At 29.0% G+C, this 27,036-nt stretch overlaps 1 protein-coding gene across 7 annotated transcripts; it reads right to left on the minus strand.

The window, feature by feature from the left end:
- Positions 1–3,095: 3,095 nt before the first annotated feature.
- On the minus strand, positions 3,096–19,663 carry LOC107452112 (uncharacterized). 7 transcript variants are annotated; one of them, XM_016068417.3, is made up of 6 exons: positions 19,543–19,663; positions 18,549–18,695; positions 12,318–12,675; positions 10,369–10,643; positions 7,163–7,326; positions 3,096–3,249 (listed from the first exon to the last, which is right to left on the minus strand). In XM_016068417.3, exons 2-6 carry the CDS (start codon positions 18,601–18,603, stop codon positions 3,226–3,228), a joined length of 876 nt encoding a protein of 291 aa, XP_015923903.1. In that variant the 5' UTR covers positions 18,604–18,695; positions 19,543–19,663; the 3' UTR covers positions 3,096–3,225. The 7 variants fall into 7 exon arrangements, with proteins under 7 accessions (XP_015923903.1, XP_015923905.1, XP_015923906.1 ...); XM_016068419.2 differs by lacking the exon at positions 19,543–19,663 and adding an exon at positions 19,450–19,466; XM_016068420.3 differs by lacking the exon at positions 19,543–19,663 and having other exon boundaries at positions 10,375–10,643; positions 18,549–19,331.
- Between the last annotated feature and the right edge of the window lie 7,373 nt (positions 19,664–27,036).

Genomic DNA, 27,036 nt, shown 5'->3' on the forward strand with positions numbered 1-27,036 from the left:
AAACTATAAGTTTGGGTTACATATGTCCTACCTTATTCACTTAATCATAAATAATCAAAATATTTGAGAGTGGTAAGATTTAGGGAGCAGGTGGTACAATTTGGACAATCGATTTCCTCAATAATATCTCTTGCAGACCTCGCAAAAACAATTTTCAGTAATTACTGCACAAATATTGTTATTCTCAAAAAATTGATAATAATACAAGTTTTTGAATGACTGTATTTAATTATTAAAATATTTCACATGTAATTGTCTGTGACCCTTGACTCATAAAAACTTTAAGTATGAAAATATCAATGCCGAAAAAGCAACTCTTATCTTTGATAAATTAAACCGTGCACTGAAAATACATATACAATTCTTTAATTCATAAAACTAAAACTGAAATTTTCTGATTAGATGAAAAAAATGACAAAGCTTTTAAAGACTTGAAAGATTTTGTTCAAAGGTGTCCCATGGGAACTATGAACCGGACTTATACGAACTTTTAACCGGGGAACCTTTGATAATTTTTTGAAAAATTTGTTTGATCCATAATTCTCATATTTAAAATTTAAACAAAAAAGCTTATAAAGATTTAACAATAAAGCTTTAGCTCAAAGGTGCTCTATGATTTAAACAAAAACTGAGGCATCTTTACACAAATAATATTTACTGAAGGGTAGTTTTTTATTGAAAAGTAAGTTGTGCAAAGTATATGAATGATAAAAGCAAAAACTAAACAGTTAAATCAAAAAAAATTTACTAATTTAAAGTGACTTACTATATAAAATAACCAAATTTAGAATAGTTTAAATTAGATTTAATGCACTTATTTGAAGCTTGATTTAGGTAACACTTGATTTAGGTTACTTGTACCATTTTGGATTGATTGATACTTGATTAGCATTTGATTAAATTAACCTACCTTTTTCGGTACGAAATTAAACAAAAATCAATCGATTTTGATAGTATCTAAACCCTTCTATGAAAAATATTTTTCCGTCTCCTTTTTCACTAACTACTGGTCGATGATTGCGCACAGAAAATAGAGAATCGGTATCACTACTAGATTAGGTTTTTTTTTATTTTATTTTTTTTTTTTAACTGGTTTGTGAAAAAAAGGTTGTATTCTCATTTTCTTTGTAAGGGAATTTAGAGATAAACCCCTTAACTCATTCCACTTCAGTATACCAATTGTTTTGATCAAATCTGGTTGCATAATCACGTGCCAAATGCATGATTAATGCAAAAGTTATTTTATAATTAATATTTGAACAATTCAAAATTTATTCTTCAATCTTACTTCCTGCTCTTTGGAGAAGATTTTAAATAAAAGAATAATTAATTTTGCAACTATTTATGTTTTATGTCATTCTTTAGAGCCTTTCTTACTCGATATAGCCTTTCTTACCCATCACAAACATTTAATTTCTGTATTCATGTCTTATGAACTTCTCCATATGCTTGCTGCATGTCTTAATGATATTTTGCGCACTTGTACAGTTTTTATACTGCACTCCTCAGATCCTTTTTTTTCATACATAAGTTTAAACCTTTGCGTCTCTGATTCACACCAGTGATAACATAAACATTTCTAAAAATCTCTACAAGATATGTTTGAAATGAAGTTTAGGCTAGTTTCTGTGTTCTGTTTTTATTATAGCTGTTCATTTCCTTATAATATTAGACCTTCATTTGCGAAATAGTAATTAATAAATTTTGTATTTCAAAAATTAGCTGAAGCTTCTATATATTCTTAAAGCATTTTATTGCTCAAAAAAAATTCCTTTTATAAATTAAAATTTAACTACAGTTAAACACATTCCAATGTATTTGCCTTAACTCAAGTATTATAACTCATAAAATATTTATGTGCCATAAAACTGCCAGAAAGATTACTCGAATCAAATATCTTACCTTTTCTAAAAAATTTTTAGTTGAAATTAAAAATTCCGATTAACTAAGGTAAAATCAATTATATTTCTTCAAAGAAAAAAAATCGCTCTTTGAAGGCATCAAAGTTTATTACATTATTTCAAAAATTAAGTACAAATTTATTTTTAAGGCAAATAAATTCAACTACATTCTGTTAATTTTCTAATTAAATGCGGGTTTAGTTATTGTTTGATTTACTCAACCTGCATGGCATGGAAAAATTATATCACAATAAACTATTGTACTTTTTGAAATTTAGAAGTAAATTTATTAATTTGAAATTCATGAACTAAATAAAAATGTTATAAAAACCCTTATTTATTACACAAAGCAATTTGATTGTATAAAACGGAATACAAATTAAAATATACAATTTCAAAATAGGCAGATAACAAAGCATTAGGTAATACGCGAAAAAAGTGAAGTACATTATAATAACTGGATTAAAAATGACAGTTTATCAACTAAAACTCATAAGTCGGTAAGGTAGTTTTAAGAGATAATTTCCATTTTTTCTGGTAAATGATTTCTCTATGTATGTACTGAAAAATTTTGTTTTGCTTTAATAAAATATTTCAAACTAATTGATATTTGCTTGTTCGATCTTTTGTTGGTTTCGTATTTAGTATCTATCATCACTGCTTTTAATGATACTTAGTTTGATCAGAATAATACTTAAACAGGAAGTGTTTTAAATGAATATTTACAATGCACTGAATGTAACTTTGATTATAAATTGAAAATACATTTTTCTTGCATTGCAAACGTAAGATAAATGTTTTAAAATGCGATAGATTTATTTTTCTGGAAAAAAAAGGTTTTCATTGAAGTTGCACAATTGTTAAATTTGCTTACAATAACCAGAGGAAATTACTTCTGAACTGGTGCAATGCTCTGCAATAGAAAAATCAGTGTAAGCGACAAAAAAAAATTCTAAATTGAGATTTTTAGATATTTAGCATCTTTGTATGATAAGCTACATATTGCAAGAAAGATTTCGTTTCATCACTTTTTTGTAATTCAATTTTAATGTTCATAGAAAGAAAATAGTTTGTCAAACTACTTTACTCGAAATCTATAGTGTTTTTCTAACGTTGTTTTTCAATTGCACGGCAGTTCTCGTCAGTTATTATATTAGGCAATTTAATGTGGTATAAAGTTAAAGCAGTTTCAAATTTTAAATATATAAACTATTTATTTGTCCTATTATGCATTTAACATTGTTACATTAAGATCATATCAATAACTAAGCAAAATAAAACGTTTCTGAAGGGTAGGAAACTTCAAGGATTCATTCACAATTCGCTATATTTCATATTCTTTGTCAACCTGTAAAAAAAAAAAGAAAAAAATTTAGTTCATTAATAATAATTTAAAAGCAGCGAAAAATCTACTTTACATATGAATGACTTGTTATAATATGGATATATGGTTATATTGTGGAATAACTTGTTATATTTTATATTACCTTAACAATATATTTCAAAAATAGTTCAGAATATTCGGTAAAAATTCATTTTCTGTTTTTTAATTCAATAGTTTTGTCAATTCTTTATCTCCTATATTCAACAGCAACATACGATATTACCAAATTAATATAATTTTTTTTTAAAAAACTAACTTACTGATTTAAGACGAAAGCAAAAATGTATTAGTTCTTAAACATGTTTTATTTACATCTCTTTGTTGCATAACCATTTCATTATTTGATAGGAACTCCTTTTGCCAGAACTCCCTGTTTTCCTTATTACCTTTGATTTCAATATAAATTTATTTATACATACAACTAAAGTTAGAAAAATTCTCTATTATTATTTATTGAAATAATATTTACTAAAAGCTTAAGAGACGAATAGTTTAGAACCATAATTTTCAAGCTGGCAAACACATTATCGACGCACAATAGCAATTTTGGAATGATTTTAAAATGTAGTAAAATTGCAACCTTATTACAGTTTCAAATACTATATATATCATTGATTACATGATATTATAGTTGAATTACTTAAAGCCGTAGCAAATGTCAATCGATTTTATGAGAAAGTAACGAACCCTACAGCCAACATATTAGGAGTCGAAACTGCTTAGTTTTTATAAGAAGGCATATACAGTGCTTGTCAATTGCTAAAGAACAGTAACATTTTTCTCAATAATTAATAGTAGACAATAATTGAAGAAAGAAAACTAAGTACATATTTAGAGAAGCCCATGTGCATTTATCATAATGCAGAATGGTACAAACATTGCCACATCAAAAAATAAGAAAATTAAATATAAAAAATATGCTCCTTAGAAGATTTCCAAACAGCGACGAAAAATTTGTCTTCATTCCAGAATAAAACAGAGATGAGTATTTCAGTAAGATGTATGATAACTTTGGGCACAAATGCATATTTTGCATCTTTGGGGGTTATCATCTCACACCTCTCTCAAAGCTGTTATCAGCTCTTAAACAGTTCGGGGAGGGCGTGCTCTTTATGAAACTCCTCAACCAAGAACATCACAGGTAGATTCTATAGGAATCAGGTCTGGGGAGTACGCAGGTCATTGCTTATCGACAATATCTTCACTTTCTAGTGCGTGCGATATCTCAGCGCTCTTGTGTGAACGCGCATTTATAAACAGAAATTCTAGACCTATCTCCCCCCCCTAAAGAGACGAGCATGAACCAAAAAAATCTCTCTGCAATATCACTGGGAAGTAGCACGACTTCGCTCAACGGTGTGAAGCGGTATTCTGCCATTGTGCATTATGCCTGCTCATGCCAACCAACCTAGTCCACACCAATAACGCTCATAAACCTACTGTTGTGCATAACCTCTCTCTCTCGCTCCACACTAACTGATGGCTTGAATAACTTGTCACAGTGATGCGGGATGGGTCGTAGAATATCACTCTAAGCCAGATATTCCTTACACCAGCGCGATCTTTCTCGACGATGGACGAAGTTGAAGCGAGATGCATCGAACCGTGCATATAAACCAATTTGATTTAATCGCCGTGAGTTTGTTTTGGCAGAAACCTGTGCACCGGTAGTGGTTGCAAAGCCGCAGCTATCTTACTAGGAGTGACGTTTCTGTTCCTTTTCGCCACTAGGGATACATAGAGATCTCCTTGAGGTGTGGTGTTACCACGACCATTGGCATACTTACCTATAGCATTTTAAGCTTCAGTGGCCTTTTAAATCGCGAGATGACAGTTTTTGACACTCCCATTACTATGGCCACTGTAATGACATTTTAATCCGCACCAGTCGTCCAACTGCACGTCCACGATCATAAGCACTCAAATTATGTTTTGCAGATATTTAGCACTTATTTCTGTGAAATTCAAAGTTGTTATGCAATAAGTAAACCTACCTACTGCTCTATATTAAACACGTAACAGCATGAGTTTTCGAATGAATGAAGAGCTTGTATACATTGCATTTTATACGGATAACATTTTACGGTAATTGGTCGGTTGTCAAAAACGCTACTTCGCATAAATCAGTCATTCCTAAGCAATTGTCAAGCAGTGTAGAAACAATTTTCATCGATCAACTGATAAACAAAAATCTTTAATACTTTCGTAAAAAAATTCTAAACTATCCTATTGCTTTTAACCATACACAAAGTATTCCTGAAGTGCATTTTACTCTTGAAAGTTGGTTTTTCAGGAAGAAAATGGAAAGTTTTCCACCTTCTTCACACACATATATTTTACACACATATGTTAACACAAATATTTTTGGAATCTTCTTCAAAAATGTATCGAAAATATATGAAGTCTTTCAATAGGTTAAAAAATATTTGTACTCAAAAACACTTGGATTCGCAAATTAATATTCAAAAGAGGATAAGGATATTAAGCACCAGGTTGATTGTTGGTTGAAACTTAAATACAATTCCTCCTAATGGATTAAACATGTTTTGATACTCTTATTTCCAACTAGCTGTGACTGGGCTCTTTTAATAATAAAGCAATCCTTAAAAATGCTGTTTTTCTGTCTTAATATTCTTACTTTTAACCGATAATAAGTACAGTGCACAAAAAAACGGACCACCCTGATTAACTTTTGATCTAATGATTGGCTCTTCAAGTTCAAGAGCTCAATCTTAAAGGTTCGTGGGAATGATCTCAAATATGCTAATTAATTCATGCAGACAATATTAAAGCTACGAAATCAGACGCAAAAAATTTCTTTCTCTAAATATACATACCTTTTTTTCGATGAATTCGGATTTTTAATTTCCAAAATAAAGGGTGTATCGGCTATCTGGGAAATATGATCCTAATAGTTTAGTCGGGAGAGAGGTTCAAAGTGCAGTTAATTTCAATTATGTAAGTTTTATTTAATTAAAGTAATAATTAATTTTAATAACTTTAATTAATGAAATAATTATTTCAATAACTTTAATGTTAATTTTACTTATTGCGTATTTTGCTATAGCTCGAGAAATTTTTCAGTGAACTGAAAAAATTTTGTGCACAATTATAATATTCGTTTATCCAAAGATAATTTCCGTGCAAAATATAACGTTTAATATATATTTTTTATTTTCTTTATTTTATTTAATAATAGTCGGAACATTTTTTGAATATTACAGTAAGCAATTTTTACATGATTTTAAATAATGAAATTTTGAAAATGGAATTTACAAAATTTGATCGAAATCGGTCGAATAGTTCCTAAGAAATCGAATCTTAAAGAAGTCATATTTTTAAAATTTGAAGGAAACTCTGATAAAATTACCGTACAGTATGGTAATGACATTTCAATTAAAAAAATAAAAAACTAGAATTTATTTAATAAAACCAAAATAGACGGTATTTAAACCATTTATTTAGAAATTTTTCTGTTCATATGGCAAACTTTTATCGGAAGTTCTGGTTTTCAAAATTATAGTTCTTTCAATCACATAGTCAGTAAAAAACACAAAACGGATATGTAAACTTTACCATATAAATGGCTTTTATACCATGCTCTAAAGTATCACGATAAAATTATGAAATTTTAACTCATTTGCTAAATTTTATTATATATTATGAAGCCCTACATTATTGTTAATTTTACTAAAAGAATTACCAAAGTGCCGTAAAAATTACCGAGCTTTTTGGTGCTCCCATAGAATTAGAAACACGGTAAATTTAACCACATGCTGTTAATTTTGACCATACTTTTTTTCTCAGTGTCTCCACTCACTTTTTTCCCCTCATATTTTCGCAAAAATGCTTTCTTGATGGAAAAGAAGTTACTTACCGATCTCTTTCTTCTCCTACCAGTAGCAACTGCTGTTGAAACTGGTATTGTTACTACTGTAGGTACAAGAGAAGCTAACAACAGTCCAAGTGGAAGTAATCCTAAAGCAAATGCCACATATTTAGAGGACTTACTTTTATACGGATGATATTCTTCAGAATAACCTAGAAGGAAACTTTCATGAAAAAGATCACTGCAAACATAAATTTTAATATAGTAAAGCATCGTTTATACGTTTCTCATTTGTATATCTTTCTCATTTATACGTCATTTCACTATAGTCCTAGTTCATTCTTAATCTGTGCAATATTGAATTCGTTTGTTTATACGACGGAAAAACGTAAAGCATTAGTAAACATAAACCATCAGTTATATATCTTAGAGATGAGTTTAAGCTCGCTTTTGGAAGTCCGAGCCCGAAAAATTTTAATTCGAACCCACCCAAGCCCGAGATTCATAGGATTACTGAAAAGAATAGTTCGCCCAAACCCGAGATACATAAGATTACTTCGAGCTAGAGTTCTCCCGAACTCTAGATATACATTGTGGTTTCGCCACTCAGACTTTGATGTTTAGACAAGAAAATAAGTCATTAAATCATTTTTAATCACTAACCTGTGAAACATAACGCGAAGATAAAAATCTAGAATTAAATGTGAAGGAAAAACGTAGAAGAGAAATTGTCAACAACAGCAAATATTGAAGTTTTTTATAGTCTGTAAGATTCCAATCCGAGACCCTCTTTATAAACCGTAAAGTTGACTATATATAAATTTATAACAACATTTTGAAAAGTATAAAGCTTATTTAGATACTCATTTTATAGAGGCAGACACCATTTAAGTAAAATCCTTAAAAAAATCATGTTTTGAATCGTATTGAAGCATCTCATTTTTTCCTATTGCAAAAAATTAAAAATACTTATCATCAATTACCTTTATTTTATTACTTACAATAAAACTCGCGTTTTTAGGATCTTTCACCTAACCATAATATTAAACTGTAATATTTTTATGTTTATTCGATTTCCATTTGAAGCAAGTAAAAATCTATACGGTAAATAAAGTTCCAAAATGTAATTCTGTGATTTGATGTTAAAGTAGTGGTTTAAAGATTACTTTTTTTAAAAAAATATATATAACTAATGACACACAGGACGCGTGAAAATAATACTGCGCACTTTAGGGCTGTTTTCTGAAGACTCTGTCGTATTATGAAATACTTTTTTGGGAATAATATGTTATTTTTATAACTGTTGTGAGTTTACAACTGTCATGACTGTTAAGTCAAGACTCATGACTGTTAAGTCATGACTATATAAGTAAGCACTCATGACTGTTAAGTCAAGTTTAGCCTATTTAAAGCCAGCGCTGACCACGCTTATTTTGAAAATGGCGCAAAGCGTCAGTATGGAGAAAAATCACAGTTTTGCAAAAATAAAGAGTGTTTTTGGTTCAATTTTTTAATATTTAAATACTTACTCCATACTCCAAAGCTGCACTACCTGGGCTCATAAAAATTTGTAAAAACTGAGAATAAGGCAGTGATTCTGATAATATTTATCTAGGTGAAAAAATTTCGCCAAATTGATGATTTTTGAGAAAGTTTAATAACTTTTAAAACATTTAAGTTATTTGTCCGTTCTGAAGCACAGGTAATTCTTTACGATAAGATTATGTATATAGTTTAAAATCATCGCATTGCTTTAAGTGTAAGGCACTTAAACTATAGCTTTTTTATTCTCCTTGGTGACAGAGCTTCGAAAAACAGCGTTAACTGGTACGCTAATCCAGAAAGATTCGTCATCTCTGGCCTAGACCATAAATATAATTTATTTCAGTCTTTCCAAGATGTTAAAAAAAGTAGAAAATAGTTTGATTTTCAGCTTTATTGAAAAATAGTGAACAGGACTGAGCCCCTTTCGAAATACGGTGATTGCCTTACCCTTCTCCGCTTTTCCAGGCCACTCGGCTTACTATGAATGACAGTAAAGTTAATAATAGGAGCAACCTTTGAGTATGCTGCTATGGCACGAAATCGATTTTCTTGACAAGTTCTACCGAAATTTCAGTCAAAATCCCTATTTGTTAGAAATTTGTCAGAACACTGCTATTTAGATTTGTTAATCGGGTTCTACAAGTAACTTGTCTCTAGTAACAAGTCTAGTGACTGGTTTCGAAAAGAACAGTTGAAGATCTGTAGATGCAATCATCTGTACTTAGTGAGTTCTGAATTGCATCGCTTGGATATAACACTGGCTAAATGAGTAAAAACTTGCATTCGTTCCAAATTTGCGTTCTATTTCAACTTTCAAGAGATGCTTCGATATCCCTTGTTAGCTTGCATTAAAAGGATTAAAAAGTAAGTTTTTAACGTAAGGGGTATTTTTTACCCCAAAATATAACAGTTTCAACCTAATCAAACTTAGCGGCAAGTTTGGTGTTTTTACAAGAGAATTCGAAGTGTTGAGGCAGTATTTGTCACAGATGATATTGCTTTATTAAAAAAAAAATTATATCTTTAGTGTCCGTGTGTATAGGCCTCATCTGACAGGTCATTTTGCTGAAGAAAAAAAAACAAGTTTCATCTTAAAAATATATTGTGTTACCTTAATAATATATTATACTTAAAACATATTGTTTCACTTTAAATGTAAGATTCTCTCTCTGTCACATCAGTGCTACATTTTTTGCAATTTCTATTCCTGTTGATAACGTTTTATGATTGCAGATATTTCAACCTTTGGCTCTTTTGCTTGCTGTTAGAAAATTTTGGAACACGTTGCACCGTAATATCATGCTAAGTTGTACCAAATTATAATATTAAACCAATTTCTTTGAGAGAGAAAATGGAAAATTTTGCACTAACAGAGTTTTCTTGTTACAAATTATATAATGTCAACAATTAGGAAAAGTCTGAATTTATATTTTATTATATTATAAAATGAGCTTACTAAATTTTGAAAAACCTATTGTGTCTTCTGCTGTGAAGTAGTTTGTTACTTTAAATTAAGAGCATCGTTCTTTAAAGAAAGAAAGAACATCGTTCTGGAAGAGAAAAAAATCAATTCTACAAATGGCGGGTAAGTTTACAGATTTGGAAAAAAGTTCTTTTTATCGCAATTGCAAGACTTTCTGTAAAATTTAAAAGCTAACTGCAGGAAATACCATTGCATTAAAAGTCTTATATAAAAATAAGGAAATTACCATAACCATTATTATATCCATCATGAGTACCATAATTATCATGAGAGCCATAGCCATCATTATGATAACCATCATTATGATAGCCATCATTATGATCTGAAGATGAATAAGTTGGTTTCCCGTAACTTCCCAATTTGATGAGGTCCTTAGCTTTAGTATAATAATCATCTGAATCGGAAGGAATCAGATGCTGGGGATATCCGAAATGATGTTGATTTACAGATTCAAAATCATCATAATCGGGAAAAAAATTTTCACCACTGTCAACTGGTTTCCTATAAAAGGAAGAAGAACAATATGTTTAATATCTCAGTTTCAAAACTAGATTTTATAATAAGATATTAAATTATTGTTAAAACAATTGTAATCCAAATAAATAATAAAACTTATTTCATACAGGGGGAGATTCAGTTAAAAACTTAAAGTAGGGCAGATCATAAGGTTTGAGAATAGCATAGAAACTCGAGACCGAAAATCTCATGACGCGTCGCATCAAGTGTTTTGCTATTATGGCTCTTCGCGCATATATGAATGGGTAATTTTATTTATCTTATCTTTACGTGAATTTAATGTTTCTAACAATTACAATCAAATATAGAAAAATATATAGATTCAAATGACAACATAAATAGCTGTTTTATAATTTATTAATTTGCAAGCGAATTGGCGAGTTTTGCAAGTTAGTCGCCAAACAAATTAATTACGATATAACAGCTAAATCTGAACATATCCGAACTCAGTTTTCGGCAATAACTGTTAGGAAACGTAAATTTAACATATAAAGAAAATTTACAAAACATATTTTAACATATTAAGAAAATTAAAAAGCACCGTGACAAATGTGTATAGCTCATAATAGGGGCGAAATTCTTTACATCAATTTTCTTCTGTTTACATAAAGCATCTTTTTGACACTATAGCACTTTGAAAATAAAAACCTTGGTTCTTTCGGCCCACCATACCACCTGCGTTTCAAGTTTTTAATCATGAAACTGAATCACCCTGTATAAAATCTTATATCTCCAATTATAATATAGCTCGGAATTCAGATAATTTATTCAGATTAGAACTTCGATTGTCGATGATGTTTTTCGAACTGTATGTTGTAAAAATAATATCGATATATTATGGAATATTACTTTAATCTCTTTTGAGAGAACCATTTTATATTTATGATAGGAAAAATGAAATAAAATTAAACTAAACACTCATCCGAATAGTTTTTGACTAATATTTTATAAAGAGTATCTTTAGATATATATATATATTCAGGATATTTTGGGTGCAGTTTTGGTCAAAAAATTCTGGTGTTTTTAATCCCGCTTTCCTTAATAGTGTGAGTTACCCATTTGCGCGTCTGTGTACTTAAAGTATATCAACTTATCTTAATTTTTATGGAGTGTTAAATATGCTTGCGATAGTCAATCTTATTTTATTACTTGGCAGTTTCAGCTCATCGTTGGAATTTGTTTTAACAAATATTTTATTGATATCGCTATTAATTAAGAAACTGATGAAACTAATGTCAGCTGTAAAAATAAACAATAATAATGATTAAATTTTAATTTAGTTTTTTAGCCTTTGAAAAATAAAGCTACGATAATGGAGAATATGTAACAAAATATTTATTTAGAGAAACATAAATATTAATAAATTGCAGTTTCATCCCCAAAAATCTGCAGATTTTTCGTCAAGGAGATTATTATGTCAAAATGTACTAAATAGTGGCAAAATGCAGATTTTGTAAGACAGCAAAAAAAATTTACAGAAATTAAAATGAAATTTGCTTGCAGATTTTGTAAAGATTAAATAAAAGAAAGATGCTAATTTATTTTCTTCCTTCAAAAAATCTGCAGAATTTCTAAAAAAGTACTTAAAAATAATTCGCTCATGATTTTTAGTCGAATGCATAACAAAATAATGAAGAAAAAAAAATTTAATAAATGAACCTTTTTTCCGGTTTTCTTCTTCTATGCTTTTCTTGTTTTTCCTGTTGTTTAAAAAAGTTACTGTTTGGGAATTGGTTGAATTTTTGTTTTGGACGAAATGTAGCAACATTTGCGAAACCAGAATTCGTAACTGTTGGAGGCTTTTGATTCTGAGATAATATTTTGTAATGATTTGTGGAAGGAAGTGTAGCTGGAAGTTGGCGGCGTGATGTCTGATTCAAAATAGGCTTTCTATGATTTGGATCCAAAAGTATCTCCCATGGAATTTTATTGCTTTCGCTCGTTCTGTGGCTACTCAGACTTTTTCCTGTTGAATAGACTTCAGCAATAAACAATACAACAATCCAACAAATGGAACCTGCAAAAAAATGAATTTCTTAATTCAGCCAGTTTTTATTACACTGATTCAGTTTGCACTGAGCAATTGATTGCACTTAAATGTCTCTCCTAAACCTCTCACGGGTCAGTGAGATTAAATGCATAAGTTACATCTGCCGGTCAGTGTAAACGAAGTATTAAACTTTTAGGCTGTTCTTCGAATGCTGTGTACTCATATGAACTAACGCTTTTTAGCGAATATCCTGCTGATTTTTTGATTTTTTTCATGCCTGTTTTTACATTTTGTCCATCTTAAGTCAATGTTCTGTATTCTATTTATGAAAACAATGCAAAGGAAGAATGAAAAGCTACAGTTTTGTAAAATTGAAAAACGTTTGTGATCTACACTTTAAAAATTTTAATAAATTCCACCGCAGTATTTAAAGTAATGGAATAAAAATACGACAAAATAGCCATCACCACGATACGATTTTTTTTAAGAGTGAAAGACAGTGAAATTTATTATATTATCAATGCTGCTTCATAGAAAACCTGTTTTTAAAATCTTAAAATCTCGTTTAAAATATCGAAACAGCTAAACTTACACTTTCAAAATTTTCTAAGTAAGCAAAATATTCAATTATTAGGCACTTATTTCACTTACATGCAAAATGACGCTAATATTATGTTTAAAATTATTTTAGAAATATACAAAATTATTTTTTAACACACAAAATATGTTTAATTTTTACAGTTAATCTAATTTTACCAAACTTTTCAAACTTTTTTTAGATAGATTTAGACTTAAGTAAAAAACATGACAAATTTCCTTACCATTGTAAAAATTGTCAATTTTTTAAAAAAAAAAAGACTTTTACATGTTGAAAATGACTAATTAAGATATTAAAACCTTTTTTCAGATGCATTACAACTTCCATGCAGAAAATATTTTTCTTTTATCATTATAAAAATTACATTATAACTTTTTAAAACACTAGCTTTTTTAAATATTAAAAATATTTTCAATCAAACTATTAAAACTTTTTAAGAAATCCTTAAAAGTTCACGTGATCTCATAACATTTCAAATTGATGCAACTTCCACGTTGAAACTCTTACTGTTATAAAAACCACCTTGTAACTTTTTAAAGCACTAGTTTCTTAAATATTGAAAATAATTTCAATTAGACTATTACAACTTTTTAAGAAACCCTTAAAAGTACACGTGATTATATAACATTTCAAAGTGATACAACTTCTAAGCAGATAATCTTTTTTTTTTACCATGAAAATTATGATATATCATCTCTTGTATATAATGCATTGTTTGTATTATAAATATGTGGCTTTTATGTATATAAAATACTTTAATAAAACTTCTTAAGGAGTCTCAAGATTCTTAAAAGTACACGTCAACACAGATCATTTCAAAGTACTACAACTTCTAAATGAACAATTTTTTCAAAGATTTATATCAAACAACTTATACTTAAATATTTAGGTTATACTTGCTTTAAATATTTTTTACATTCAAAAATTTCAAATTTATCAGTTTTATACCTTTAAAAAGTACTAAAGCTTAAAATAGAGCTTTAAAACTATGTACAATTTATAATTGTAATATTTAAGCACAACTTAAGAAAAATATTGGAATTGTACAATAACTTAGCTCGTTATCAAGTGCGCCGCATTTTACATGTTCCAAAAAAGTCAAATTTCCATCGTGTATAATTTTAAATTATGAAAATTATATTTACCATGTGTAATTTCACGGTGACAAGTAAATACTTGTAGTATATATTTTTATTAACTCAAAATTCAGATTTCTACTTTTGCTGCAGTAGTTTGAAATTTTTTATATTTACTTGTGTTATCAGCTTCCAGGGTAATGAGACCCCTTAAATATTTATAACAGTTTTTACTTAATCTTGAAACAGGAATAAACAACTACTACTATAAAAATGGCTCTCAATGCTGATTGTAGACATTTTTTAGACTCATTAAACTTAATTGAGAAATATTACCCATTATCGTTTTGCTTTTAGAAAATCTATTTTACTTTTATCGTAATAAAACAAATTAAACTATTTTATTTTATTTTATAACCCTCGTTGAACAGCCGACCCAAATTTTGAATTTACGACTGCAAATGTTGCAACTCCTTCACCTTGTATTTTTGAACCCAATCCAGAAGACCACGGAACTCTTGGATCAATTGTTGGTAGAAATTTGCCTTCGTGAAGGACTTTTTAACGGAACTAAGCTGCATTTGCGTTAAATGGAGAGGAAACCTACGAAATCCTCCCACGGTTAGCCTAATGGCAAGGGAACTCTAACCCATGATCCGTCCACCACTGAGGATATTTTTCGTCAGCACTGTGGTCGGTGTGAGCCGGGTGCGGAATTCGAATCAATCAGCTATCGCTGGGATTCAAACCCGGGTTACCTCATTAGGAAGCGAATACTCATTCTCCTGTGCCACCACGGCTCAAAAAATTAAACTACTAAAAATTTTCATAAAATCTAAAATTTTGATACTAAGTTGATGTTTGAGCAATGTGAATACAAAGTGTAAATAAAATAGCCTTCAACACTCATGGTATAAATTGTAATCAGATAGAAATCAATAATATTTTAATAACAATTAATAATAGTGAGTAAACATAATTTGATTTAAAAAAAAAAATAAATAAAAAAAAAAAAANAAAAAAAAAAAAAAAAAAAAAAAAAAAAAAAAAAAAACCTTTGAACACAATTTCAATATTTTAAACACCATTTGTTAAACGTCAATATTTAGATAAAAGTTAGTATTTAAACTGACCACCTTTTCGAGAAAACTAAAAACTGATAAATGTTTTGAAAGGGATATTTGAAAACTCACTGTTTTTTCTTTCCAATTTAATATTTTGCGAACAAAAATCTTTACCAGAGATTTTTTATCATAAATATTTTTTTAAGCTATTGGAAAAGTAAAGTAGTGAGTTTTCGAATGCCGTTTCAGAAATTTTGCAGCCAGTTTTTTTCTCCTGAATGCTGGTCAGCTTTTTAATACAGCACAATAATTATGACAGAAATCAATATTTTGATAATAATTTGATATAAGTAATAAAAAAAATTCATAAAATTTTTTTTTAACATTTTAAACACAATCGCCAATATTTTAAGCATAATTGATTTAAAATCACTCTTTAGGTCCTAGATTCATAACATAGGGGATACCATCCCCAGGAGGTAACAACTTACAGAACTCAACTTACTCAACTTACTTTGCTCAACTTACAGAAGAAAATTATTTGAAGTATCGAATGTAAATTAGTTATTTCGTTTGTTTTGTATTGAAAAACTTAAAAACATTTAACTCAGCCTACACTAATTGTTAAAGCAATTATTAATTTAGCACTAGGAATCCTTTTTTTTTATATAAGAAAAGGATTCCGAACCAATTGAATTATAGTGAGGACAACACTTAGCTTGCTGTTTCACGCAGAAAACTTAACACTTGAATGTTTGCTGATTTTTTTTTCTTTCTTTTTTTTGTGTGTGTGTTTTTCGCAAATTATTTTGGTATTTCTTATTCATCATGAACATAATGTTACAATAGTTTTGAATTTTTCAAATAACCTGTTTAAAAGTTATTTTACACTACTCATTAGTTTATTCAAATAATTATTTATCTTAAAATATATAGTACTCTTTTCTAATTATTATGCTTCATTGAGTCTAGTTCATCTTTACACTGTTACCTATCATTAGAAAAACTGTTTGAAACAAGCACTATATAAAAAATAAAAAATAAACATTTTTATTAAATATCTTTTAAAGAAATTATGACTGATTTAAAGTTTCAAACGCCAAAGCCCATTGCCTATATCTCTATGTTTTATGGACTTAAGATTTCAATGAAAGCGTTGTTTGTAGGTCGTAGTACTAAATTTATTAATAGGCAAAAATGTCGATAATTAAATAATTTTCAACATATAATGATGATCGTATATATATTTGCATAGTTTCAATGTATGGTGCATATAAAATAGACAGTGGCAATTCATTATTAATTTGAAACATCTAAACATTTTGAATTAAAACCAATTTTTTTTTGCAGAATACTGTAGAAATAATTAGATTTCAAATCCAGCTATTCACAACTTAATATCTTACAGTTTAAAGATGAGAATCTTGTAATATTCACGTTATATAAGGGGTCATGTGAAATTTTTATGAAATTAAAATTATTTTTATTCGACTTCTATATAAACACGGCTATACTTTCATCTAAATAGCTGTTATATTATTTGTTTTAATTAAACACATTTTTTCAACAAAAAAAAATCAAATTTTAATTTTTGAAGAGATTTTAAGTATTTAAATTTTCCTCGTACTCATTTTTTTTATAAACTTCGAATTTAATTAGCTTGCAAATTATAATTAGGGGAAGTAATTTGTAAGCTGTAGTATTTAGTTGATTGTTTAATTTAAATTGAGAGATGATAGATTGAATTCATTACATTTTTTACACGAGGGTTACTTTAAAAAAACTATTGGCTTGGTAAAAGTTAAAATATCAATACATTGGTCAGTAGGAATTTTCAATGAAATAACAATATAATTAATAGCGTATCATATAAAAAATGCTAAAAAAAAATTTTTTTTAAAGTATTTTTTAATTGTTTCCTAAACTTTTGCTAAATAACTGTTTTTAGGAGACTTAAAAATGTTTGACTTGCAAAGTGGTCGATGGTCTTAAAAAAGAAAAAGATTGGGAATCCATGCCTTAGATAGAAGCACTGTGGGCAATTCAGAAAACAACGTAAATACTTCACGATTGATTCCGAGAAAAATGTCTTGACAACTATTTTCCTTCTATTGCTAATGCTATGAACACTAAAATAGAAATTCACAAAGCTAATAAAATAAAGTTTATTCTTAAAAAAAAATTGCAATATGTGGCTTACCATACCAAGATGCCAAATAATAAAAATCTCAACTTTGAATTTTTTGTCACTTACATTGATTTTTCAATTGCATAACCTCTCAAGACCCAGCTTGCACGATTGCATGGGCTAAATATTAAACCAAAATCTGCATAGTGGCAATGCGCTTATTTTAAAAATTTTAAACTGAGTCAAAGTTTTCTTCTCTAAAAGCTACCTTTTTAATATTAAAAACTCTTACCATTGCAAATTTAAAATTAGATCTTAAATTTCAATAATGTATTCTAATTCGTGTTATCATAAATTTCTTAGAATAATGTTAATAACAAAATAATTTTCTTAGCACTTTTACGTTTTGAGCAATTTAGACAAGAAAAACTTAGTATGTTCAAATTGCAGCAGGTCTTAAAGGGATAATAACTGTGAATAAGAGACAAAAATCAATAACTTAATGACAATTTGATTAAAATCAGTAAAAAAAGAGAATAAAAATTAATATTTATAAGACAATCAGTTAAGGAACAATATTTAGCTACTATTACAATTACGATTTATTTTTGTAAGAATACATTCTTTTGAAAATATGTGAGAGAAATGAGATTTTCAGCAAATTGAGGGAAAAAAATTATGAAAATTAATATTTTAAAGAAAATTAATTAAAGAACAATATTTAGATATACTATTACAATTATGACTTACTTTTGTAAGAATCCATTTTTTTCAAAGTAAGTGAGAGAAATAAAATTTTTAACCTATTAATTCAGTAAAAAAATCATAAAAATTAATATTTTCAAGACAATCGGTTTAAGAACAGTATTTAGATGCAATTATGATTTACTTTTGTAAGAATCCATACTTTTGAAAGTTTACAAGAGAAATAAGATTTTCAACATATAAAGTCAGTAAAAAAATTATAAAAATTAATATTTTAAAGACAACCGGTTAAAGAACAATATTTAGATACTATTATAATTATGACTTACTTTTGTAAGAATCCATTCTTTTGAAAGTTTGTGAGAGAAATGAGATCTTTTTCATCTGAGCTCATAGAAGCGCATCTTTTTTTTCAAGGTCACTGATCTCACTAAAATGAGCACATTTCACAAAAGATACTTCTTCATTTAAAACTTCTATAGAAATAGACATACAAATATATTGTTATACATCTGTTGATATGCTTTATTATTTCGCCCTTTTATCTCATAAAGAAAGAATCAGTCAAATAAAAATCATAAGCTTATAAACTGAAATCTAGAATGATAAAATCAGTGAAAATTTTTGGTTTTTGAAACAAATGTAGAGCTATAAATCCGGAAGTGCTAGATCGCCACATTATTTTTATACCTTAAAAATCGCGTTTGCGTGAAACTGATCTTCAGGATTCGCACGTGCCTACTCAAGTTTAAAAATTATCCATTTTGTTCTAAAAAATCCAAAGGTTTCTTAGATTTCATTTAGGAATTAAAAATCAAATTCTCTGATTTCGGATTTAGATATATTTACTTTTAGTTATTAAAAAAACATTGTGGTAGTAAAAAATATAGTAAAATGTAATTTTTCATTTCATTATTGCTGAAACTTTCTAATTTTTTTCCAGAAACATACGACTCCAGGGTTTTTTGTGGTCGGATCCGCGTTAAAACGGGATCGGTTTTTAGGGTCTTAACGCACCCGAATACCTACGGCGAAGAAATTTTGCAATAATTTATAAATTTTTATTTAAAACTTATGTATGCATAATGCATTAACACATGATATTAAGCATTAATACTGGGAAACTGGGGAAAAGTAAAAAATGGTCACAAAAAAAAAATTTCCAAGGAAAGAAAAACTGAAGTCTCTTAGCGTAAAACTTTGTAGTAAGTTATTATAATTATTTTTTACTTTTGCTTGCTCTATAGTATTTGTACACATTGAACTTATAGAATAGGTTATACAATTGACATAATTCTAATTTTCTAATTATTTAACGCCTACCGCTAATATTGCAACGCATTAGACAAAAACAGTCAAAAATAGAATTAATTATACAAGAGTTAGGCTGAAAAATGTAAAATAATAGTAGAAAGTCAGAAATACTATTCAAGCAGAAAACGTAAAAAGTTTGGTTTATTTTTTGGTTTACCATTTTGATTTATTATTTTAAATGTAATTTACTTATTTTGTCTTTTTCTGAATTCGTAAATCAGTTTCATACTTTGATTAGATATAAAATAATAGTTTAATCAACCAATGCGTAATCTATTTCCTTGACATTTTTATTCATTTATTGTTACACATACAACTGTAGGTGAGATCACTAAGATACATCCAGCTTTACGTAGGATTCGAACCCGTAACCTCCACGCTACAGAGCATTTAGCAGTACGGCAAGACCACTCTACTCAAAAAGCTCGCTTAGCCATAATTTGGACTGACAGATTTTAGCTAGTGTAGTACGTTATTTATGTCGTCCTAGAGCTGCATAACGGGCTATTGGCGGCGGTCTGGGAAACATCCGTGAAGATGATCCGAAGACATGCCATCAAAATTTTGATCCTCTACAGAGGGGATGACTCCTCATCTTTGCTAGCCCAAAGAGCACTTTACGGTAGAACAGTTTAGTGAAAACCGATACTGCACACCCTCGGTCCCTTCGTAGGTTGATCAAAGTGTTCACCCATCCGATGCTTGACTTCAATGATCTATGGGAAATCATGTCTTAACGATCAGACAGCTGCAGGACAACAGATATCACATTGAAAAATTGAGAAAATTACAAGAAATCATGTTTTAAGCTTTAAGCTATAAAACTAGAAAGGTCATGGTATTTCAGCTTATGAGTAAATGTTACTTTTTTAATTATTATTACGTTTGCTCACGTTGAAAAAAAATAAAATTCGAATAGTTTTGGAGAGATAGCAATGAACTTTTTTTATATATATGTTACACTGTAAAAAATTTCGAGCTATGCGGCACCAAATATTGGTATTCATTTGCTGGCTACATAAAGTCGTGCTCAGTTTTACTATATATTGGTGCTTTCACTAGTTCCAAACAACGAGAGAAGGTTGCACCAAAAATCGGAATTTTGAAAGAGCCTAAAAGCGGCGAAAGGTTGCACCAAAAATAAGTGTTTTGAAGGGAACTAAAAAGCGAGGAAGGTTGCACCATTATTAAATATTTTTAAAGCGGCGAAAAGCAGATAAAGTTAGCATCATTAATAAATATTTATTGAAAAAAGAGGATATAATTTAAATCAAATTATAATTAAATTATTTAAGTCTATAAAAATTAATAAAACTATTTTTATTTCAGATGTGTTATGTAATATTAATATATATATATATATATTAAATAATACATCTAAAATAAAAATAGCTTCTTGATTTTTTATATATTTAAATAATTAAATTATAATTTGATTTAAAATATTTATTCTATTCTATTTCTTCTCTTTTTTTTGTAAATATTTATTAATGATGCTAACTTTATCTGCTTTTTGGCGCTTTAAAAATATTTTCGTTCATATGAAAACTTTTTCCTTCTTCAAATTGATATATGTAAAATTTAATCATTTTTTACATTTCATTTAAAGCACGAACCGATGCTATACAGTTAATACCGCATGTAAATAAAAAGAATTTTAATTTTAGGCTGAATCAAATTCTTATTACTATGTATTTTGAAATTATTTTGTTATTTAAAAATGAAAATATTACTTTCACAAGTAAAAATTTATATAAAAAAGTAGACGAATATTGTATTGGTCAACCCCCAATCTCTAATTAAGGAAACATTCCAATATTAATTACATTGGAGTATGGAAATATTANTGGTGAATGTCCGAAATATTTGTTATATCCAATTTTATATTAATTTATTCGTTAATATTATTATATTTATTTGATATATTTATATTTATTCTATATTTTAATACTTACTGACGATAGATTAGAAGAAACATCAGCGTTTGGAGTATCAGGCAAATATATACAGGGCAATGGCACTTGACCTTAAAAAAACATCAGTGTAGGGTATACCGAGCAAATGTATACCGGGCAGTGGCACTTAATCTTAAAAAAACATCAGTGTAGGGTATACCGGGCTAATGTATACCGGGCAGTGTCACTTAACCTTAAAGAAACATCAGTGTAGGGTTAAAATATCGAATAAATGTAATTATATCCACGAATAAATTCATATCAAATCGAATGTAATAAATATTTCTGACATTCACCAAAGCATATCTGTGATAGTCGACATACACCGATGAGGGTCCGAATGTTGTACAAGAAAGTAATGAAATATTCGATCTTTCACCGACGTATTTGGTGTTTGTCGACATTCACCGGTGAAAGTCAACAACCACCGATTTTGGTCTTTAGCCGTCACATATATAAATAACTGAAATTCGATGATTTAGTCATAATTGGCCTTAAAAAGGTATTCGAATACTTTAAATAGTAGTGAAATTACAACATTTCCCCAGTACTTAAGATTTCTTTCTGTGTTTTTATTATCTCCTTTAATTTTCTCTATCTATTTATTATTATTATTATTATTATCTGTAGAGTCCCTGGTTAAATTATTAGACGCACTATAAGATAATATTATTTATCAGGTGAGTTTTATTTTAGTTTTTTTTTTTTTTTTTTTAAGGCTACTGAAACCGGTTTGCACTTGTTTACATTCGTGTATCAATTGGTTAAATTAGAGGATATATATTATAAATTCGGTGATTAGATAAATGAGACGATATATTATATAAATATAGAATATTTATTACATCAGGTTTTATATTAGTATATTATAATAATTAGATCAAATTATTCCACGCGCTATAATGTATTAATAATGACATGTTTTGCACGAGTTTATATGCAATGCTTTTATATTTAAATATACATGTAACAGGTTTTTTTTTCAGGAGACTTTTTATTTCCTCCCGATTTGTATTTATTTTTAACGTATTGCATTTCAATGTTGATACACGAACATAAACAAGTGTAAACCGGTTTCAGTCGCGTAAAAACAATAATGCTGTATCTCCTGATAATTAAGATTTTACATAGAATTTTATCATGCGTCTAATGATTTGACCAGGGAATATATATATTCAATTCAATTTTTACGAAAGAAGCTGAAAATCTAAGAACTGAGTTCAATTGAAAGAACTGTACATGTCTTTAGTCATTCATCAGTCATGGAATGCTTCCGCCATTTGCTATGTCCGAAGCAAAAGAGAATAAATGGACACAATAAGGAGGAAAGGTCACTAGGGCAACTCGTAGCCGTGGAACCAATACCGATTAAAAGAAATTTCATAAGGAATCTACTAAAAATTCTTTTTTTTAGCTAAGGAATTTTTATAAGATTTTCTTTTAATAATTATATTTTCAATCAGCTGAATTCATTATTAATTTTTTTCGAAACTTTAAAATATTTATTTCTTAGTGTATCTTTGTTGCAGGGTGATATGGAATCACTGGAACATATATAATACACTATAATTTTATTGCTCACTGAAATATATTTTAAAATAAGCGTGTACAGTGCGCCAAACGGAATACCCTTAATGACTTTTGATCTAATGATCGGATCTTCACGTTTTAGAGCTCATTCCTAACTATTCGAGAGGGTAGCCTCAAATATGCTAATTTATTAGAATAGACGATATTTTAAGTTATGACATCAGACACAAAAACGTATTTTCTCTGAATAAGCATACCTTTTTTTTTTTTCTTCACGAATTTGGATTTCTGACCCCTGAAATATAGGGAGTAGCCGCAATCTGGAAAATATGGTCCCCATAATTTGGTCAGAGGAGCGATCCAAAGTTTGGACCCCTTAATGTTATTTTTACTTTTTTCGTATTTCGCAATATCTCGAGAATTTCTTAAGCGAATCGAAAAAGTTTTGCACACAATTATATAATTCGTTTAACCAAAGATAATTCCATGAAGAAAAAAAATTATAAATATTTATAGTATTTTATAATTTTATTGAATAGCTGTAGAAAACATTTTGAAATGTAAGGTATATAATTTTTTACGTCATTTTAAAGTATGTAATTTTACATGGCAAAATACAAATTGTGAGCGGAATAGATTAAATAATTCCTGAGAAATCGAATTTTAAAGATGTCGTATATTTAAAATTCGATTTCTGAGAGACTGTTAAACCGGTTTCGGTCCAATTTTGCATACTTTAATTTCATTGTAAATTTGCATACTTTAAAATAACGTAAAATATTGCATACCTTACATTTCAAAATGTTTTCGTTTATTACTAAATAAAATAATAACAGATAATAAATATTAAAAAAAATTTATTTTTTGTATGGAATAAATTTTGAAAAAGCGGATTTTGTAATTGTATGCAAAAAATTCTCAATTCGCTCAATAAGTTCTCGAGACATGGTGAAATACACAAAAAGTAAAATTAACATAGAGGGGTCCAAACTTTGGATCGCTCTCCTGATCAAACCAAAAGGACCAAATTTTCTAGATTCCGGCTACCCTTTTTATTTTGGGGGTCAGAAATTCGAATTCGTTGAAAGAAAGGTATGTTTATTCAGAGAAAGTACGTCTTTGTGTCTGATTTCGTAACTTAAAATGCAGTCTATACTAATTAATTAACATATTTGAGATCACCCCCTTAAATCATTTAGGATTAGTCTAGAACGTGAAGATCCGATTATTAGATCAAAAGTTATTTAGAGTGGCCAGTTTTTTTTTTCGCGCTATACATTACTTTTTGTAACATGTTTACAAATTTTAAATTGACCGTCTTTGGTCCAAATGAAGAGCTGTAAACGTGTCACAAATTTTTCGGCTTTGGGCAGCAGCTTTATTACTAATATTTCATCGCATTTCTTGCTCAAGGATTTTCTTAGGGAGGTCTAAGATTTAACACAAACCCTAATTGAAGACAACATGGCCTAATGTGATTTGTAACATCGCTATGTCATCTATGTATAAGAAAATGACAATTCGTTACACAATATTAATACTTATGAAAAATACCTTTTGATTTTAAAAGTTAAGAACATAATGACTTTTTACTTTTAAATTTAAGGACATCGATAACACCAGCCTGCAAAAAAAAAATTTTTTTTTTCTTGTTTGTAAAATTTTAGTTGATTTATATCAGCAATGATGATGTCATTCCAAAATGCAAACTAAATTTTGTGTAACACGTAAGCATTTTTTACCATTGAAGATTAAAAAATTACGAAAATGCTGTATAATGAATACAGTTGCAACTGTAGTTACTATTAACTAAACACAATAATGCTGTTCATTTACAATAATATGATAACTTTTGTGTTTTTCTTGAAGTCAAGAAGCTTCTTTTTCGGGGTTTTCGTTTATGGTCTACATCACTGTCTCTTTTTAAACACCAACAGTAATCGGCCATCATGTTAACATCCCACCGTCCTTGATACCTGCGTTCCATCTCCTTTATATCCTGGTAGAATCCTTCACCTTGTTCGTCACTCATTTTTCCTAAATTGTCTGGGAAGTATTCCAAATGTGAGTGAAGGAAGTGAATTTTAATGCTCATATTGCCCAAAAGATGATAAGTACGTAATAACTCAGTTACAAGTTCTTTGTAATTTTCTTTTCTCTCATTTCCCAAAAAACCTTCTACGACATCTTTAAATGCAACCCAAGCCTGCTTCTCTCTATTTGTCATACATTGTTCAAATTTGGAATCTTTAACTAATTTCTTTGTGTTCCATCAAATACACCTTCTTTAATTTTAGTGCTAGACAATTTTGGGAACTTCGATATAAGATACTCAAAACATTTTCCACCTTTATCCAAAGCTTTCACAAACTGCTTTATGAGTCCCAATTTTATGTGAAGTGGGGGCAATAAAACATTTTGTGGATCTATTAAATATTCATTTAAAATATTCTTCTTACCAGGAATCCATTCCTGACTCTTCGGCCATATCTTTTTTATCCAATGACTTTCTCTATCCCTGCTATCCCATTCACAAATGATGCACGGAAATTAATAAATCCACTTTGTTGCCCGAGAAGCAGACGTATAACCTTTAAGTCACCAAATATTGCCCACTTGTGATCAGTGTATTTTATTTTAATGAGAAGCATCTCCATACTTTCATATACTTCTTTCATGAAAACGGAATGTGCAACTGGAAATGATGCAAGTTTAGATTCGTTAAGCAATAAAACTGCTTTTAGACTCCTCTTTGAGGAATCTATAAATAGTCGCCAATCATTCGAATTATAAGAAATATTATCCTCGAATTCATGTAACAAACCAGGTATGTCAGCACAATAAACCAAGAACTTTTCAGATTTGAAAATGATAAAAATTGCTTTTCTCGATTCCTGTACCAACTAAACGGCATATGTGTCGTTAATAAATTTTTCTCTTTTAACCGAGAGCCTAATAATTCTACATTTTCTTTAGTTAAATCGAAATCACGAATTAAGTCATTTAATTCGGTTTGATTAAATTTTTCAGGTGCTTCATTTTTCACGGTGAAATCGAAGTCTTTTTCATCACTTTCGCTTTTAGATATATTAGCACTATCAAAAGCCTCAGGTCGTGTCGGGACAGGAATATTTTCACAATGTGCGACAGGTCTTATAGCAGACTTTAAATTTGGGTAAACAATGTTTGATTTCGATTGCTTAGTATATCCTGCAATTTTACACAAACAGATATAACAGTCATCCACATTGTTCTGCGGTTCACGCCATATCATAGGTATTCCAAAAGGTAAAGATAAACTCTTACCTAAAGTCCAATTTCTTAACTTTTCTANGAAAACGATTGTAATAGATAAAATAAATATTGTTTAACACTAATATGATTAAAGTAAAAGATTATATTAAATTTCGTTACCCTACAATAACACGAAGCGTACAATTTTACCAGAGTTTAAGAAAAGCACATATATTCCCGCGCGTCAGTCTAGGCCGAAACCGAGCCGGTGTCTCGGACGATCTGCAGCTGAGCGGGCGGTGAAAGGGCATAGTATGTTCGAACCGCTACCGGTCGGTAAAGTGTTAACATACATATATTGCCCACAAATGTAGCAAAATGAATTTGAATCATTCTCACAACATCTCCTGGAACTACTCGCCATATTAGAAACACAATAGAAAGGACACAGTTCAACGATAAAGAAATACAGGAAAATTAAAACATAAACCGTAGAACAACTGCTAACGTGATTGCATTTGTTTTGACGTACAATTTTTTAGAATAAAGATAATACAAGACAGTACTGCCATCTATGTTTTGAATTTAATTTCAATAAAGTAAGAGGTTTTCAGAATTTATTTAAACAGATAAACATACATACTTTATTAATTTATCCTATCCAGATCGCAAAAAATCTGTGTATTTTTACTTATTTAAAAAATTTACTTTTCAAAAAAACTGTACGTCATACGTAAAAACTGATATTATTTTTGAAATAAGCATGCGAAAATACATAAAAAAA

Source organism: Parasteatoda tepidariorum, chromosome X1 (assembly GCF_043381705.1).
Source record: "Parasteatoda tepidariorum isolate YZ-2023 chromosome X1, CAS_Ptep_4.0, whole genome shotgun sequence".
Classification (NCBI taxonomy): domain Eukaryota; kingdom Metazoa; phylum Arthropoda; class Arachnida; order Araneae; family Theridiidae; genus Parasteatoda; species Parasteatoda tepidariorum.